The sequence below is a fragment of the Colossoma macropomum genome, unplaced genomic scaffold (genome assembly GCF_904425465.1).
Source record: "Colossoma macropomum unplaced genomic scaffold, Colossoma_macropomum, whole genome shotgun sequence".
NCBI lineage: Eukaryota > Metazoa > Chordata > Actinopteri > Characiformes > Serrasalmidae > Colossoma > Colossoma macropomum.
This window is the reverse complement of record NW_023494809.1, coordinates 6,719,399-6,738,483: the sequence shown is the minus strand read 5'-3', so window position 1 is coordinate 6,738,483 and position 19,085 is coordinate 6,719,399. Positions and strand designations below refer to the sequence as shown.

Sequence of the window (19,085 nt, the reverse complement as noted above, 5' to 3'; positions counted from 1 at the left end):
TTTGGGTTTCAAACTTAGCAGTACCAGTCTGGATTGGCCCGGGTCTCAAAGTCACGAGTTTGGGTTTCAAATCTATCAGTACCAGTCTGGATTGGGCCAGGTCTCAAAGTCATGAGTTTGGGTTTCAAATCTATCAGTACCAGTCTGGATTGGGCCGGGTCTCAAAGTCATGAGTTTGGGTTTCAAATCTATCAGTACCAGTCTGGATTGGGCCGGGTCTCAAAGTCACGAGTTTGGGTTTCAAATCTATCAGTACCAGTCTGGATTGGACCGGGTCTCAAAGTCATGAGTTTGGGTTTCAAATCTATCAGTACCAGTCTGGATTGGGCCGGGTCTCAAAGTCACGAGTTTGGGTTTCAAATCTATCAGTACCAGTCTGGATGGGCCGGGTCTCAAAGTCACGAGTTTGGGTTTCAAATCTATCAGTACCAGTCTGGATTGGGCCGGGTCTCAAAGTCATGAGTTTGGGTTTCAAATCTATCAGTACCAGTCTGGATTGGGCCGGGTCTCAAAGTCACGAGTTTGGGTTTCAAATCTATCAGTACCAGTCTGGATTGGGCCGGGTCTCAAAGTCACGAGTTTGGGTTTCAAATCTATCAGTACCAGTCTGGATTGGACCGGGTCTCAAAGTCATGAGTTTGGGTTTCAAATCTATCAGTACCAGTCTGGATTGGACCGGGTCTCAAAGTCACGAGTTTGGGTTTCAAATCTATCAGTACCAGTCTGGATTGGGCCGGGTCTCAAAGTTACATTTTTGGCTTCTCTCTCTGCATGAAAACATAAAAATACAGTCAAGCACCAGCAAGAACAGGACAACAACTACAACAACTGACAAACTGATGTTCTTCTGCAACAGTCACTTAGTTTTCAAAGTTCCACCAACTAGAGGGCCGACCGGGTCTCCTCCAAAACTGGAGACGGTTGCTGGATAAAGCAGCAACCTCTGTTCTCCAGTGTAGTGTAGGAGTGACTGTACATTTATGTGGAAACACGCAACGAGTCCTGTTAACGATATTAAAACCAGAACTGTTTTGGCTGCGTCCACCACTGCACAAAATCACCTCATATAAACAAAGGAGATAACGGCGCTCTCTTCAGCCAAACACTCCCGAGGTTTGCGTGTGGACAAAAGGCCAAAATACACAGAAAAGGCTGGGTCATTCTACAGAAACGTCCATTTTTGTGTCCCTAGCGTTTAAAGATATATTACACTTAAAAAACATGATAGAATACTTTTAAAATAAAACAATAGGTTATTTTACCAAAAACACCTTCTTGAGTCTCAATTTAACAATATTGGTTTTTAAATCAATCATACAGAATTCCAAGCACCACAGAAGAGCTCGTCCCCACAGTCGTGTGTGAAGGCTGAGGCCATATTCTGTAGTAAAAACATGTTTTTCTGCAATTTTAACTGCAATAATCTATACATGATTATGGAATATATAAATTAAATGACATAAAGGAAACAAACACCAAATAAATATTATAAAATATATAATGAAAGTTGTGATCCCCAGGAGTCGTGTCACTGGTGTTACTGCGTAACAAAAAATCGAACCCAGGCCATTCACTCAGCGCTACCCACTGCGCCACCGTGCCGCCCAACTTGAGCTCATGATAAATCTAAATGTTCCAAATTCACTTTGAACTCAATAATAAATCAAAAAGATCTTAAACAGCAAAACGCCTTAAAGCTGGACTGCACTGTTTGTTTTGGTTCGACCGGAAATGAAATGACCTGCTGACAGAAACCGACAGAAGAGATAACCGGAAATGTGAAACGAGTTCGTTTAATCAGAGTAGCGATGCAGCGCGACTGATGTGTGACTTATACTCCTGTTCATGTGTTTCCTGTTCTGAAAGGTAGTTTGGAGAACAAACATAATAAAAACCGGAATGAGGCAACAACAGCACTGAGCCATCACGTTGTTAAAGGGAAATTCCACCAATTTTTCAAAAATTCTGCACATAATTCAGTGTGTGAGATGTAAACAGAGTGATTCAGAGTGGTTTGGTGTGAAATGGTTCAGACTGGTTTACAGTGGTGGTGATAGGAACCAGACGTCTGATGTTTCTGATATCAGGCAGTGTATTCATAATCATATCATGTAATAACTGTGTGTGAGGGAGCTTTTAGTGGTGGACGTCTGGATGTGTGTAAATACTGGTGTTAAATGTTCATAAAGTCTGCACTGTTAATACGTTTATGTGTGTCTGTTTAAATGTCTGTGTGCAAACATACACTAATGCTCTCTCTCTCTCTCTCTCTGTCTCTATGTCTCTCTCTCTGTGTCTCTATGTCTCTCTCTGTGTCTCTATCTCTCTCTCTCTCTGTGTCTCTATGTCTCTCTCTCTGTGTCTCTATGTCTCTCTCTCTGTGTGTCTCTATGTCTCTCTCTCTGTGTGTCTCTATGTCTCTCTCTCTGTGTCTCTATGTCTCTCTCTCTCTGTGTCTCTGTCTCTCTCTCTGTGTCTCTATCTCTCTCTCTCTGTGTATCTCTCTATATGACTCTCTCTGTCTCTTTCTATGTCTCTGTCTCTCTCTATATCTCTCTCTCTCTTTGCCTCTGTCTATATCTCTTTGTATGTCTCTTTCTCTCTGTCTCTTTCTCTCTGTCTCTCTCTCTCTCTCTCTCCCCTTCTCTTCCCGTCCATCTCCTCTGTCTCCTTCTTCTCCTTGTCTTCTCCTCTATGCATGGTATTTCTCTATCTCTCTCTCTCTTTCTCCTTTTTCTTGCTTTCTCTCTCTTCTTTCTCATCTTGTTGCTCTCTCTCTCCCCTTCTCTTCACCCTCCACTGTTCTGCCCTCTCTCTTTATCACTCTTTTTCTTCCTTTCTTTTTCCTTCTACCTCTCTCTCTCACTCTTACTCCTTTTCTTTTTGCTCTCTCTCTCCTCCCTCTCTCTACCGCTCTCCATTACTGTTTCTTTCACCATCTTTTTGCTCTTTCCTCCCTTTTTCTCTCTTACACCATTTTTTGCTCCCTCTCCCTGCCTCTTTCTTCCACTCTCCATCACTCTGTCTTTCACTTTCTCTTTTTCCTCACTCTTTCCTCCCTCTCTCAATCCCTCTCTAATCACTCTTTCTTCCACCATCTCTTTTTGCTCTCTCTCCTCCCTCTTTCTCTCCCTCTCTCTCACTCTCTTTCACCATCTCTTTTGGCTCTCTCTCTCCTCCCTTTCTCTCTACCTCTCTCCATCACTCTCTTTCTTTCACCATCTCTTTTTGCTCTCTTTCTGTCCTCCATCTCTCTCTACCTCTCTCCATTACTCTCTGTCCCTTTCTCTCCATCTCTTTCTGCTCTCTCTCTCTCTCTCTTTCTCTCTCTCTCTCTCTCTCTCTCTCTCTCTCTCTCTCTCTCTCCCCTGCAGCAGTAAGTATCGCCCGTCCTCGGAGCAGCACAATGATAATTTCTCTCTCTCCACCATCGCTGAGGGCTCCCACCCAAACGTAAGGAAACTCTGCGACACCCCCCCTGTCCTCCCTCATGCTCGTGCTTTGGCTTACTATGATAACATTATCTGTCAGGTAACGTGCTCTCGTCTCTCTCTCTCTCTCTCTTTCCCTCCATCCCTCCATCCTTCCTCATCCCTCCTCTTCCTCTCTGCATGGGCCTGAGAGGATCTCTCCCGTGGGGGGGAGGGGCTGCTGAGGGTTTTTTTTTTTCTCTCAGTCCAGACAGGTCTGCTCTCACACATCAATGCGCGCGGTTACCGGGGCAACGGCTGTTGCCATAGCAACACGGTTCACAGAGGACAAGAAAAAAAATCTTTGCTGTTGCCATGGACACACATGCATGGATGGATATACATGGGCAGGGATGCATACATGCGCCACCCTTCACTTAATTTATTATTTCCAGCCGTTAAGCACAAATTATTGATTTTTAGGAGATATTTAGTCAGGGATCACATACAAGATAAACCACCTGCGAGAAGTCAAAGGAAAATAATAAGAGTTTCCAAAACTGGAGCTCAAAAACTGATTAAGAGCTCCAGAGAAAATGGGGCTCCTAACAACCACCTGGAAGACCTGGTCGACCCCAAAACTGCCCCCATCAGATAAACAGCACTTAAAGCTTTCGTCTCTGAGAGAGAGGAGAAAATCAAGCTGATCAGATCTGAAAACATCCACAGGTGTTTCTGTCCATCCTTCCACTGTGAGAAGACCACTCAGCGCTGTGGGTCTGAAAGGATGTGTAGCTGATCAAGAAGAACCTCACTGAGAAAAGGAGACGGACACATCAAACAAAGAAGCTGAACGATGGACTGACCACCCCAGAGTCCAGACCTCAACACCACTGAATGTGTTTGATTACTTCAGAAAACGATCAACCAGCTTCTAAGACTGAACTTTGGAGGCGTGTTTGCAGATTTCTTTCCCAGCTAGCAAGAAACGTTCTCATAATTTTGGCTAACGTTACCTCAATCAATCACTCGATCAATCAATCTACCTTTATTTAAACTCGGAATACACTGAGGCCGAGCAATACAGAAATCAGGGACTGAGAAGTTGGGTAGTAAAAAGAAATCAAATGTTATAATGAAGTAATAAAAATCTTAACAGTAAACTTTAATAATAAGAGGGTACTAATAAACCGTTAAATCAATAAACCATTAAAATTACAGTATAGTAAATTAATTAACATATCAGATAAAGATAAAATAAATAAAAACATATATTAATGAAATAAAAAGGAACAGAAGAGGTAAGAAAATAGATTTACATTAATAAAATAAATAAAAAGAATAAAATAAAAAAAAGAATAACAAAAAGTAAAACAATAGCTAAAACATAGCAAAAATCATATTAAAAGTACCTACAAGTTCTAATAATGTTTAAAGAAAACGTTTTAATGTTCAAAGAACGTTTTAAGGATGTTTAGCATTTCAAATAATGATCCTAAAAGGTTACATTTTAACTAAGACATCAAATTCTGTCTGAAAGAATGGACGAAACTTAGAAAACAGGTAAACATCTGACATGCAATGTCTCACTGCTGCCAGTAGGTGGCGAGGGGGGTGCACCTGCAGCATGGGTAGAAGTAGAGCTAACGTAGTTCTCTTTTGTGGGATAACCATGCTAGCGTCCTTAGCAGTGCTGCTAACGTGAAATAATACGATCTACTAGGAATTCAAGGCTTTATAGAAAATTCCCCTCCATTAATAAGATGCCTCATTCGGAGGGTGTTTTAAGGATGTTGTCATGGCAACAGATTATGTTACATGATGATGTTTTTAGGGGACGCTCCCAGAAGAACATTCTGGGAACAAAAAACAAAAAAATTCCAGCTGAAAACAATAAAAGAACATGTGTGTATTACTCTCGGAACATTTTTAGAACAAAAAAATTCTAGCTGGGTTGAGAAACTGATATCATAACGAGAGAAATCAACGTTGTATGAATGTTATAAAATTATATAACATTTCTAGACAATTTCTGAAAGTATATTACTGTGTTAGCAGATGATTCTGATTGTTTCAAGCACATTTCTTAAAATAAGCAAAATAATCTGCCATTTTTCAATTTTCTTTTACCCAAAACAAGTAAAAATGGAGATTGAAATAAGTTAAATGATCTTCTTACAAGCTTACAGCAATCTCAACATGAGGGATATCAGACAGATCATTAAGGCCCTTTCACTTGGCAAGACACCATTTTTTCAGTGCAGCTGTAATAAAGTTAAAAAGTGGAAACACTAAAAACTGAAACATCCAACATATTCAGTTGTTAAGGCTCCTGCGTAAATAAATAACCTGTACTTAGTGGCCATTCTGACTGTCGCTGCCTCTGCTAGAGATGGCCTATAATTAATTCACTCCTCGAATATCCCTGACCACCATTTAATGGTTTCCTGTCATCACGTCCAGCCAGCAGTGAGAGAGGGACCCTCCAGAAACCCACTGTATTGATCCCCCCGCTGAGAATCAATGTGGAGGCAGAATTACACAAACGCAGGACTGAGTATCCAAATTCAATACCTTAATGGTATCGACTGAATTACTTCAGTACTACTGAGTACAGAAACATTCTGTATCATCCAAACAAATATTCAGTACCTGAGTGGTCATCCTCAGGATCCATGAGCCAATTAGCAGGGTTCCTCCAAGATCTAGACTCGGGGCTGCACGACTTTTTAAAGTCAACAGTTGCATGATGAAAGTCGAGTCGACGTGGACTAATCACTGATGACGTCATGAATAAGACCACAGGAGAAGTCAATGCTTCGAAACAAGCAAATCTGTGACAAAGCCAAATTCCACAGGTCAGTAGAGCGTGACCTGCCCTTTCCAACGAGCCCTGGATTGCATCGCTGGCCTTCGGGGAAGCAGAGATACGGACCCCAAAATCTTGCAAGCTTGTATCCGACTTAAGCGTACATTAGCCGGCCTTGCCGAGACGCTTGCCCGTGGCAGAGGTCCGGAGAGCCAGAGAGATTTAGAGCATCGTAACTCTAACAGGGTGTTATGCTGCCTCTCCAACCACACGGGACTTTTTATTGGAGTCGGAAATAACAATGTCTAATATCTGATCTTTGAAGCACCGTAGACCAGCAGGGATGTGATAGAACGAAGCCAAACACCACAGTAGGGCGTGACACGCCTTTTAAACAAGCCCTGGATCACATAGCTAGCCGCCAGGAAACCAGAGATACAGACCCTGGAGTCTCGCAAATTTGTATCTGACTTAGGCACACCCTAGGCAGCCTTGCCGAGATGCTCATCTGCGGCTGAGGTCCGGAGAGCCAGAGAGATTTAGAGCACCATAACTCAGCAATAATAAGAGTAATTTCAATCTTTACAGGATTACAGGGTGTTATGCTTCCTCTCCAAACACACAGGACTTTTTATGGAAGTCTTCAGGAAACTGGAGATAACGACATTCAATATCTGATCTTTGAAGCTCTGTAGATCGGCACAGCAATGATAGAACGAAGCCAAACTCCACAGGTCAGTAGAGCGTGATGCGTCCTTTCCAACAAGCCCTGGATCCTCAATGAATCTCATTGCCTTCAGGAAACCTGAGATACAGACCCTGGAATCACCAGGGTCCTCACCTGCTGTCTTCTCTGAGGCGTCCATGTTGTTAGTGTCATAAACACGTCATCAGCGACTGCTGACCTCGAGATTAAAGTGTCTCCACCGAGCCGTAAATCGGCAAGTCTGTGCGACCCCTAATCTAGGCTGCTGATTGGCTGTCTAAGTTATGCATGTTAGTAACTTCAGTGCTACGCTGCAGTTCTAGTTTAAGCCACACCCACTTTCAGTTTGTAATTTAAAAAAAAGTTATCGAAAAAACATTATTTAAGAATCGGTATCAAAGTCAAGAAATCGGTATCGAAAAATACTGAACAATACCAGCCGTACACACACGTATACATTTACACACAGCTTTAACCCTTAAACAACTCAGTTATGGCCATTAATAACATCAATGTGCTGTAATTTTATCCGAATTATATTCATATTACTCATATACTCAATACTTTCCTACCTTTAAGAGCATCTACCTTTACACTGATAATTTTATGATGGTAAGTTGGTAAAATTGAACTCTTGGTGGTCGAACACGTCCTCCATAAACGTGATGTGTGCAGACTGACCAACACTGGGAGATGTAAGACCCCTCCATGCCCCTCATCCTACCCCAAAGCACCCTGCTGCCCTCCCCCTTCTTTCCTCTGCATTACCGCATGCTGAAATGCTCACATGCGCCTTCTAGTGGTCATGCGAGCGGCTGCTGCTTGTCCGCTTTGCTGCATCTATATATATATTTATATATTTTTGTGTTTCGTTTCACTCGTTTATCCTGGTTCAGATGGACGGCGGGAGGTGGGGGGGTGGGGCATTCATCAAATTCTGTCTGAAAGAATGGACGAAACTTGGAAAACAGGATAAACATCTGACATGCAATGTCTCACTGCTGCCAGTAGGTTTGGGGGGTGGAGGGTGGTTAGAAGCCTGGCTAATGCGCCTGCAGCATGGGTAGAAGTAGAGCTAACATAGTTCTCTTTTGTGGGATAACCATGCTAGCGTCCTTAGCAGTGCTGCTAACATGAAATAATACGATCTACCAGGAATTCAAGGCTTTATAGAAAGTTTCCCTCCACTGATAAGCAGATTCAATGCTGTTTGTGGTGTTAGATCACAACAAGCTAACTACTTTGCTTGCTAATGCCTAGTTAATGCTAAACAGCTATGCTAACGATACAGCTTGTTGTCCATGACTTAACATTTTAACACTCATTAATAACATCCTTAACAGGAAATTCATGTTGACAACTGAAGCTAATTTTCCACAGCGTTAGTCCTTCCTCACACACAGTCCTTCCTCACAACTCTGCTATGCATTTGCGTATTTGCGTATTGACGCAAAAGCTTATGGGAGATCGAGATTTATGCATTCAACCAAACCCAGAGGTGGGAAGTCTGAGCTCGGATTATTCTCAAAGTGGGAAAAAAAACAATGAGGTCTCCATGAAAGTGAGTATTGTTAGCAACGAGCTAGCTAACACTACTGACATGAATGGAAATTAACGTTTGTGACGTATTTACGTCCTCAAAACAGCAAACTTTATATTCAGTGTTATGGATTTAAACAGCTGTGTTTGTCTTGACTGATCTAAAGTGGGAACCAAGAATTATGTGTATGAATTCTTAGTTGGGGCTATAATAGCTAATATATGTTTGGTTATTAGTTATTAGCTTTAGTCGAACGCAGCATTCAAAGGATACATTGGTACATCTTCAGAATTCGTTCTAGTCTCGCCGGGCCAGATGTGATCTCATGACAAGTTTTCACATCTGGGGACAACTGGCTAAACTTTTGCCCCCGGATTGTGGTGAAATCCACCGTTAACAAGAGTAAAACCTGCCCCCAAATTCCTCAAGTCTGTGCTTAATCAACGCCTGGAATGCAATCGATAACACAAACAAAACAAGTGCTCCTGAAATTGCTATTCACATTTTTCAGCCACGCTAACAGATGCTACATCAGACAACTTGTACAGTGGAGAATTTCCACTCTGTAGCATCTTCTGTGTTTCTCAAACACTAGAGGGCGCTCCCGAGTGAGTCCAAAATGAATGGGTTAAGATGGAGCATTTGAGCAAAATCATAGTTTATAAATACTAAAAGATTACATTTATTTCCTGAACACTGAACAGCATAAAACATATTAACATTACTTATAAATATAGGGGTTAACGGCGCCTCATGTACGTTCAGAACGTCTTTGAGCGCAAACAGCCAATGAGCTGCTCCGCTCACCAACCAGTCAGCACTTAGTAGCAGTAATGTTAGCGTCCTCCTGCCCAAAACCCGTTTACTGTAGAAAAAAACGAAACATACAGGTGAGTTTTCTTTGCTTTTTTAGTGAAATACACCTTTAAGAAGTGGCCAGGCTCCTCATAAACCGGCTCTGGCTACATCCATGTGCTAACAACAGGCTTGCTGTCCGTCAGACAATGTTGAGGAGCGCATCAGCGCCCCCTACTGTCAGCTCCACCTTTACGAGCGTTGGATTAGTAGGTCTACGATCCCCCAATATTTAGCCCAGAGTTTCTCAAGGTTGTCCCAGAGGTGTTACGAGATCACACTGCAAGGCTAAATTCGGTCAAAAAGGGCTGCATTTTAATTTTCTTGTATGTTCTTGCTGTAGATGCACTGACGATTCAAGTGTGGGCGCCTCCTCCTCTTCTAGATTTTCTCCTTCTTCTTCTCATCTTAACGCTGTAGTGCCAAGTGTAGATTTCCATCCTTAGTAACCATAGTAACAGCAGCCTCTGTACCAACAGTGACGTCTACCCTTACCTCAGCGAGCGCTGCTCATCTGCCTTTTCTAGAGTTCATGAACCAGAGTTCGTAGCTGTGTTTAGGCACCGAGCCAAAACTAAACTAAACTAACCGCCGTTACTGATCTGTCTAAAAACTCTGTCAGACATGAGCTAAAGCACGAGCTGACTGTCTCTCTCTCTCTCTCTCTCTCTCTCTGTCCTTATTTCTGTCTCTTGCTCTCTGTGAATATACACTACCGTTCAAAAGTTTAGAATCAATATTTTTGTTTAGAATTGATATTTTCAATAATATAAAAGAAGTGATGACAGATAAATATGTATATTTAAAAACAAATAATAAATGACAAAATAAAAATAAAGAAATGTTAGGTGTGTCCAGAATCATGAACGGGGTAGAAGATTCTAAAATGATTAGAATGTCTTATATTTCAAAAGGCAGGCAGAAATTTGCCAAAAATTGTCAGAAATGAATAATTACAGTAAAGTGTTTGTCCGTTGTTGTCAAGGTACTGGAAATATAAAATGTAACATCTAAAAGTTTTTTGTTTTCCAGTTTGGAGTAACAGCAACTCTCCCGAATGGTGCAACCATTAGAGGTCTTCAAATCTGGACCTTCATTCCAGTTACCGGTCCTGCATTTTACCAGTATATAACTGAACTACTGATCTAACTGACTGACTATAATTGACTGTAAAATCCAGGACTGGAAACGAGATTTAAGGGCCGGATTTGGAGATGTTTCCAAGCATAGGCGCTGTCATCGGGACGTTGTCAGTTCGACCCCCAGTGATGCCACAGCCATCCGTAATCAGGGGCCCAAGACAGCATAACTCTCTCTCTCTCTTTCTCTGGGGGAGTAGGGTGGTCCTCCCTCTCCCCCAATCACTCAGCTTGATGCTAGCCAATGCGCGAGTCTGTTAGCTGACGTAACAGAAGTAATAGTTAGTGTTCTCCTCCAAGCGTGTTGAGCTCAAATGACGTTGCCTTAGCAGCAGTTTGAAAAGATGCGGTGGAGCTTCGCGTGTCTCAGAGGAAGCTCTTGCTAGCCATCATCCCATGAGTAGCATCATGTGAACTGAGTAACGGGTGAAATTGGACATGACTAAATTTAGGAAAATACCATAAAAACAAAATTGCACTGTATGAGTTATTGTATGTATAATAACAAAAATTGTCCAGTCATTTGAATGGTAGTGTATATATAATCTCTCTCTCTCTGTCTGTCTTTCTGTCTCTACTTCTCTCTGTTCTCTCATCTGCTGTCGTTCTCCCTCTGTATTTCTCTCTCTGAGTGAGGTAAATGTATATAATGAGGTATAAATTATACTCTACCCCCTCAGAAAACCATGAGCAGATACACCTGGGAGTGTAAGACCAAAGAGGAGTCCGGCTGTGAGGTAAGAACCCCAGCCCCGCCCCCGGCCCCGCCCACAGCTCCACCCCCAGAGAGTAGCTGGCCTGTCATTGTGCCGTTACCCTGATATTCATCCTCTCTGAGCTGTACTGACCAATCTAAACACTTCCACCATCATTATAAAGAGCAACACCAAGAAATTTCAGATTAAAAAACGCGTTTGATTTGAGTTAGCTAGCTTCTTAATACCGGGTTGGTTTCCTAGCTCATGTTTGCAGCTAGCTATATTAGCTTATTACTTTGCTAGCCAGCTATTATTTGTCCTATCCTGTTGATAACTTAGTTAGCGATAATGCTAAGCGAGCTAACAATGATACAGTTGTTCAGACAGTGTCTATGGTTAACCTACATGATTCTGTCATGATGACCAGCGGACGTTAACCAGAGCATGTGAGTGGTGCAGAGTTGGAGCGTGATTTACCAGAAATTCTAACCGATCACAACAAAGTTCAGACATTACACAATCTTGTGTCCATTTTTCTGTGCAAGCTGTGTAGCTAACGTTGGCGAAGCTCTGGGTTAGCAATCTGTCGCTGCAAAGCTAACAGTTGCTATCACAAACATTCGCAAACAAGGCATAACGATACTGACCAGTTGATTCTGTGAAACAGCAAAAATGAGTTAATGTTATCCACCTGTCCAGCAGGTGCGACCTCCTCGTCCCTTTTCATGCATTTCAACTCAGCTTCTTTTTCGCCAGCTTCTTGTTCGAATTTTCCCATTCCACCTTAAATTGTGCACGCACGCTGTGTGGGCGGTCACTGTTTGGGAAGGCAAAACAAAACATGTCGGGGGGTTGGGATTTACAGGGCGGAATTAACATGCATGCACGCCCATCCCAGCTATGAAAAGGGGGCGTGGCTTCACTCTCTGACGCTGTTACTCCACTATATCTTTATATAGAAAATAGTTAATTGCTGCTATATCAATGTTTAAAATGTCAAATTTATCACCTTTAAAAGCACAAGCGTTTGTTTACCCTCGGCAGCTTTCTAATATGTGGTTGGGTTGTTGCTTCAAGCCTAAACCTTCTGAAAAAGCCAGTGTAGCACAGAACTATTTTTTCATATAATAATAACCATAAATGATATAATTGATTAAGTGTGAAGTGTCCTGTCCATCTGACACTTCACTCCACTCACATGCTCTGCTGTTAACCCTGCTGTAGAGAAGGGAGGTGTGGCTAAAGGTCTGTGGTGTTCCTCTTTAACATTTTTACCTGTACAGAGTGCCAGTCCTGCAGCAGTGTGATCCATGCAAAGTTCTCAAATCTTACAGGAACGTAAGTACGGTAGTCAGAAATACATGATGGGACCCAAATAGGACATAGTCTAATGTAATTATGGAATCTAAGGGGGAGGCTGCATTCAATTCAACATGTCATGGATCTTACAACAACAGTGTGCAGTATCACCTTTAGAGGGCAGCAGCGAGTAATGTTTGTTTATTTGAGCTTGAGCCTTTTCTGTCCTCAGTTAGAAATCCTCCTCCATGTTTACTAACACTTTGAAGCTCTTAGACTCCCATCAAACACAATTTACTGCATTCTTTAGTCCAGGTGAGGATAAAGGCACTGAGCACTATTACATGATCATTAGATGCACCAATGTAACCTAGAATGATCTACTGATGTGTGTTTAAGATGTCTAACTTCAATGATTATGTATCTAAATTACGCCACCTCTGAAAACAATTTATTTGTGCTAACAAACTTTAAGATAATGTTCATGTGAGCTGGCTCACCAGCACTTTAGCCAGCTAGCTAACTTAGGGTACCAAGCTGAGGTCCTAACAGGCTGGGGTTTAGCCTGCAAGCCTGCAGCCAGATGTCCTTTAGTGCTCTTTGACATCGAATGCTCTTGATATGCATTATTATCAAAGGGAATTCCAATTTTCAAATGTAATCAGAGAGATTCAGAGTGGTTTGGTGTGAAATGGTTCAGATCTCTTTACAGTGGTGGTGATAGGAACCAGGGGTCGCCATGACTACAACACAAATATAGACATTTTATTTACTATCCAGAACCACCAGGGAACCTACACGAGTCTTCTGAGTTTATATGGAATGTTGATGATGGAAAATAGTGGAAAATCTGAAATAATAAGTTTTCTTTGGGGACTATTTTGCCTCACAGCGCCCTGCATGTATCCCTCCACCATGAATGGAGTTTAAGTTCTCTAAACTATCATAAAACAGTGTCTCAGTCATCAGGCAGTGAATTCATAACCATTTCATGTAGTAACTTTCTGTGAGGGAGCTTTTAGAGGTGGACGTCTGGTTCCTATCACCACCACTGTGAACGACTCTTTACCTCTTAATTATTTAATTAAGCAGAAAATTTGGAGGAATCGGTGAAAAATTCAGAAAAACCGCCTTAAAAATATGTTCATTATTTATGTGAGGTAGTAAGTAACAATTCTACAGCCATGTGTTTGCTGAGCAGCAGCAGGGAGTGAGCACTAAAGAAAGTTTTTCTAGGTCATCCTAAACATTCTTCGACCTTCAGACAGCGCAGGACGCTGGAATCGATCTTCTTTTCTACCCACTCAGAGGCCTGGCACTCATCACTGAAGGAAAACAGAGTTGTAAATAAAAAGCTGCAGTGAATGGAGGGAATCTCTCTGGACAGGAAGTGGCTGTGCATCCTCTTTAAACCCGTCAGCCAAAAGCTACGAATCAATACGGGGCTGAGCTGAATAGCCAGGCCTATTTACACTCTGTTTTACTCAAAAAAACATCTGGGGGAGAACTAATTGTGTGCATGGGAATGGCAAGTTTGGCCAACGGGCAGAAATATTTGAATGAAACACTATAAACTGACCCATAAACAGGTAAAAAAGGCTGAGAGTAAAGCAGCGGGTCAGTTTTCACAGTACTTTGCATGGACTGCACTGCTGCTCAGGACAAACCAGATGTTTGCTGATTACTACAGTTTCAAAAAGCTACTCATTTTCCAAAGAATTGACAGAAAAATGTATTTTTTAACATTGAAAAGTTTATATTTTTGTAAACAAATTTATACATAGGCAGTTGACTTTACTGCTTACCATATATTTGTCTTAGAAACAGATTTCAAGCTTTTAAAGCATTTGCTTTTAGATCACAATGTGTTTATGATTAGGAAAAACACTTGTTTAGTCAGGTTATTTCAAAAGTTTGACTCTTATGAGGTTAGAAATGATGCAATGATCTCTCCATCATTCATCACCACCCCAACATTTACCCCCAAACCCCCAAAACCCCAAAAAGAGAAGAAAAAATATATATGAACAAACGTTTTCCAGTTCCACGCTGGAGGAAGAAAGGATGCCCCATACCCCGTTACCACGGAGACAACGTATCCCCACGTCCTGCCTGAGGTCACTATATAGGCCATCGCAGATAAAAGGGTAAATCTACTCCTGTAAAGGAGACACGATTGTGCCTTAGCCACCCTGGCCTGAAGTCACATATACACCTCCGAAGCAGGGAGGGGTCTGACCAATACGCTCATCTGAGAGTTTAATTCCACTCAGTGCAGCTCATTAAATCAGTAATTTGGTAAAAAGACTAATGTATCGATTTCTCATCTTAACCCAAATATGGTCAATCAGCCGAGACGTGTTTGATGTTGTGAAGTTTGCTTCTTTAGGTTTTATGGAGCTAATTTAGCTAACAGGTAATAGGTAAGTCAGCCTTGTGAGTCAGATTTCTATCATCAGAGAGTCTGATAAGATTTGACACATAATGTGGCAAAGAACCTACTAAAATAAAAAATACACCCCATTTTCATTTATTTTTATTTAATTGAATCATCATGTTTGTTGTTTTTAAACTCTGTAAGTATTGTAGTACTTCTCTCAGCTTTGGTTGGAGTCTCAAAAAAAATCCAATCAGGATTGTCCTTTCTGTGGTATCTAGGTAGATGGACTTCACAGGACTTCAGGAGTTGGACTGAAGGCCTTACACGTTAGATTAACTACCAGCATAACCAGGAAGTGACAGAGGAATCAACCAGTCACACTCTGATTTACAATGGATGTGAAAAAAAAAACAGTACTCTGGTTCTGGAAGTTCTAGATATGTCACTGACTGATTAGTTGTAGTCTAAGCAGGTTCTGGTTAGTTGTTAGGAATGTAAAACAGTGGCGGCAGCTCTATGCAGGACACTTTACTGAAAGAGTCACTGTAACACTGAAACATACAAGCTCAGATATATGATAATGTCTGATGCCAAATATGTTCATGTGAATCGCCATTAGCTTAGTGCTAACATATAAAATCCCCTACGGGTCCAATTAGCATTATTGTAGAGGTGTTTTTTCTCAGTTTGGTAAGCTTTAATGTTTATGGCCTGGCTGAAATAGTCACTGAAAAAACCACTGATGTATTGCTGTGTGGCATGTAGACGCAGGTGAATTTCAAAACAAAGCTACAACAAAAACACACGTGGGAAACAGATTGGCATGTATCAGCAAACACGTGAGAATATTTTGCTTCCTAGCTACTAAATTCTTTAAAGAAAAATGTTGATGGCATGAAATTTGCTTCTCATTGACGAGATGTGCGTGTACATCAGTGGGCGAAACATCTGAGGCTGAGACTACAGTAAGTTAACACTTGCCTCAGGTCACCAGGTTAGCATGGTGCTACCTGCCTTCTAAATACTCGCACACTTGCCTTAAAGCATGTGGAGTTCTTCAGTAATCTCTAGTAGACTTGATTATGTGGTTTCTGACACTGTACGACACACTAGCTAAATATCGGACTAATACCTCAATTGGAATAGAAAACGTCCGCATACACACCTCAGCCGGAATAGTCTAGTCTGATTGAGGCCATTCAGAATACAGTTTCTATCTGAACGAGGTGGGTAATCCTGTAAATAATCCGTTAAATAGAAGAATAATATCCGTGTAAACGCCTGTATCTGATTACATTCCCTATCAGAAAGTTTAAGTCCGTTCTGATCATGTTCGTCACGTCATAGTGAAAGTTTATACCGTTCAACATGGTGGAGCAGAAACTGGTCTGCAGAGGAGACGAAGTTTATGCTCTGATCTTTAAAAGACGGCGGTGGGACGGACGTCCAGCTTATGTGTCTCAGAACGCGACGTCTTCCTCTCGGCCTTCTTTAATAAGGACATGTGAAGGACGTTTTCCTGAGTCTGACATCATTTTAAAGTCATTTAAAACACAAGCGCTGCTCACTGCTGCTCATCTCACTCTGACTGGACTCGCGTGATGCTGGTTGTCATGGTAACATCTACACTAAGTTGTTCTCTACGCACGCACGTAATTTTGGATCGGGTTACTTGTAGTGAACATGTAAACAGAGATGTTCATCAGAGTGTTGAGTAGAGTGAGAATAAACACCTCAGTCTTCATCTATAATCGGAATGTGTTCAATCAGATTGGCACCGTTATCTATGAACACTGTAAGTGTTAGTGTAGCTAAAAACAATAGCAGCCTGAATTTTGTCTGTATGATGCTAACTGGTCTACATAATCTTCCATGTGAGCTACTTTAGCCTCCTAGCTAAGGAAGCACCAAGCGTGTCTTGGCTGATTGACTACATTTGCGATGGGGGGGTTGGGGTGGGGGGCAGTTGGGGGACAGTGCTAATTGTATTAAGCTGAACTATCACAGCCTAATAGATGGTCCACGTTTAAGGAAATGAATTGTAGTTCTCTGTACAGAGAACTGAATTACTTTGCGCTGCAGGAGGAGCAGAGCGGGTGTTCGGCTGTGATTAAGCTGGGTCTGATGATGGTTATTCCACAGAGAGAGTCGACTGCTGTGTATTGCGGAGGAGCTGATCTCGCTAATGGCCTCAGAGTGCTGGAGATGGGGCTGTATGAACGCTGGGGGTTTGCATGTATGCATGATTTTGGGGGGGGTTGCTTGGCCTGGATTTCACCCCTTCATACAGCCCATATTCAGCCAACTGGACACAATCAAAGCAACAGCATTTGCATATTTCTAGTGTAGAAGCTCCTCTCCTGCAATACGATCACATTCCATGGGCGGAGATATGAATGTGATAGCTGCGGAGTCCACTGTTTAATTTTCAAGCACTAAAGCACACCTGGATCCCAGGTATTATAGTTGGCTCTCACATTAGCATGCCTTTGAATATGCATTATGCATTTTTTAATGTACGTGAAACACTAGTATTTTCCAGTGGACAGTGGGTCAAAGCTGCAGGTAAGAGGGCAGAACTGATGTGTAGGAATTGAGGAATAATGTGAGTAAATGGGGGTTTAGATGTTCTATAATGTGTTTAACCGAGTGGGGGGATAATAAAGGGTCAACATAGGACATGGGTGGGCAACAGGTCAGTTTTGTTGGGCCTAAAAAGGGGGGAGGGTAGTGGGGAAGAGCATAAAAGTGCATCAATGCATCAACTGAATGTGGTGATTCAATCGCTTAATGTTATACTCACTCATAATTGATTTTAATAGTATGACGTACGGTGTGCTCTAGTGCTGCATTGAATTTGTTTATGCTTAAATTCCACAATGATAAAATACATTTTATTCCTAAAAGTAAGTAAACTGAAAGACAATATATAGGATTCATATTTGTACGTATTTCAAGTATATCAAGTGTCTTTATTAGCATTTGTTTTGTATTTGCTTAACTGTGGGACAAAACAACGACACCTAACATTCATTTCCACAATAGTAGCAAATATAGCAGCACACTGAGAAATACATCTTAAAATGTGTTGTATTCTTCCAAAAGAGCTGAGAGAAATCAGTAGGAATTGGAGCTGGATGAGTTGTAGAGGCTGCCCCTTCAGATGAGCTAATGAGCTAATGCTAATGCTACAGCTAACAGGTACAATGCTGAATGTGATGAATGCCCGTCGCCCTCTATACGAGGTCCTTCACCCTCAGTAGATGAGGTGCTGACTAAAAATACATATATATTTACACTTTTTCTGGACAAGCTAACTTCAGACAAAGCCGCGCTACTGCTACAAATCTCGTCCTTAACAATGCGTCCTTGGATCCTGTAAGGCACTTGTGATTTTTAGCAGCAAAGTAAAATAATATACATACTGAATCGCACCAAAAGTATTGAATGAAATCAAATCATGATAAAATAAAACAGTTCACAACGCACTGAATCGTTTACCAAAGAGTCACAATCCAATAGATTTAAATCAAATCATTTTACAATGTAAGATTTCATGATGCGTTGAATTGCTTTCTGAAGAATCATAATCAAATCAAATCTTTTTAAATCAGATCGTTTTAAAATTTGAGATTTGTGTGATGGATTGAATCGTTTCCAAGTTTCGTAATCAAATCAAATTGATCTGAATCAAATCATTTTAAAATTTGAGACTTTTCAGATCTATTAAATCAAATCACTCCTTAAAGAATCAGAATCAAAACGAATCTGTTTGGATCAAATCAGTTTGATGTTTGAGATTTCGCGATACATTGATTCGTTTCCTAAAAAATCCAAATCAAACCGATATTCAAACCAAGATATCGTAATTAAATCAAATCTATTTGAATCAAGTCAGTTGGAAATCGGACATTTCAGGATGCACTGAATCACTATGGTGTATATTTGTATTGAATCATTTTTCATGATGCACTGAATCGTTCCCTAAAGAATCGACTCAAACCTTTGTGAGGTCTTCATCAGGGTTTTTTTGGTTTTCTCCATCTTCAGGATGATCCGAATGCCCAGAATAAACTGGAGGACCCGGTGAAGGCCCCCCCACCGAAAGAGGACGAGTCACTGAACATCCAAAACTCGCTCACCCCCAAGCACGAGAACCACAAGATGCTGGGGGAGGAGAACTCCTCGGAGGTAAACTCCCTGCAGAACAACATGATGTGAGAAAAACGGGAAAAATAAATAAAAACAA

At 41.5% G+C, this 19,085-nt stretch overlaps 1 protein-coding gene across 8 annotated transcripts in view; it reads left to right on the top strand.

The window, feature by feature from the left end:
* Positions 1-19,085, top strand: part of cspg5a (chondroitin sulfate proteoglycan 5a) — a 63,515-nt gene that overhangs the window by 43,783 nt on the left and 647 nt on the right. The window contains exons 4-6 of one of the 8 annotated variants that reach the window (XM_036558243.1): positions 3,378-3,531; positions 11,140-11,196; positions 18,887-19,085. The exon at positions 18,887-19,085 is cut by the window's right edge and continues 647 nt beyond it. In XM_036558243.1, the coding sequence (XP_036414136.1) occupies positions 3,378-3,531; positions 11,140-11,196; positions 18,887-19,057 (382 nt within the window). In that variant the 3' untranslated portion in view covers positions 19,058-19,085. Of the gene's footprint in view, positions 1-3,374; positions 3,532-11,139; positions 11,197-18,886 lie in introns of all 8 variants that reach the window. The other 7 variants (XM_036558247.1, XM_036558246.1, XM_036558242.1 and 4 more) reach the window with 7 other exon arrangements.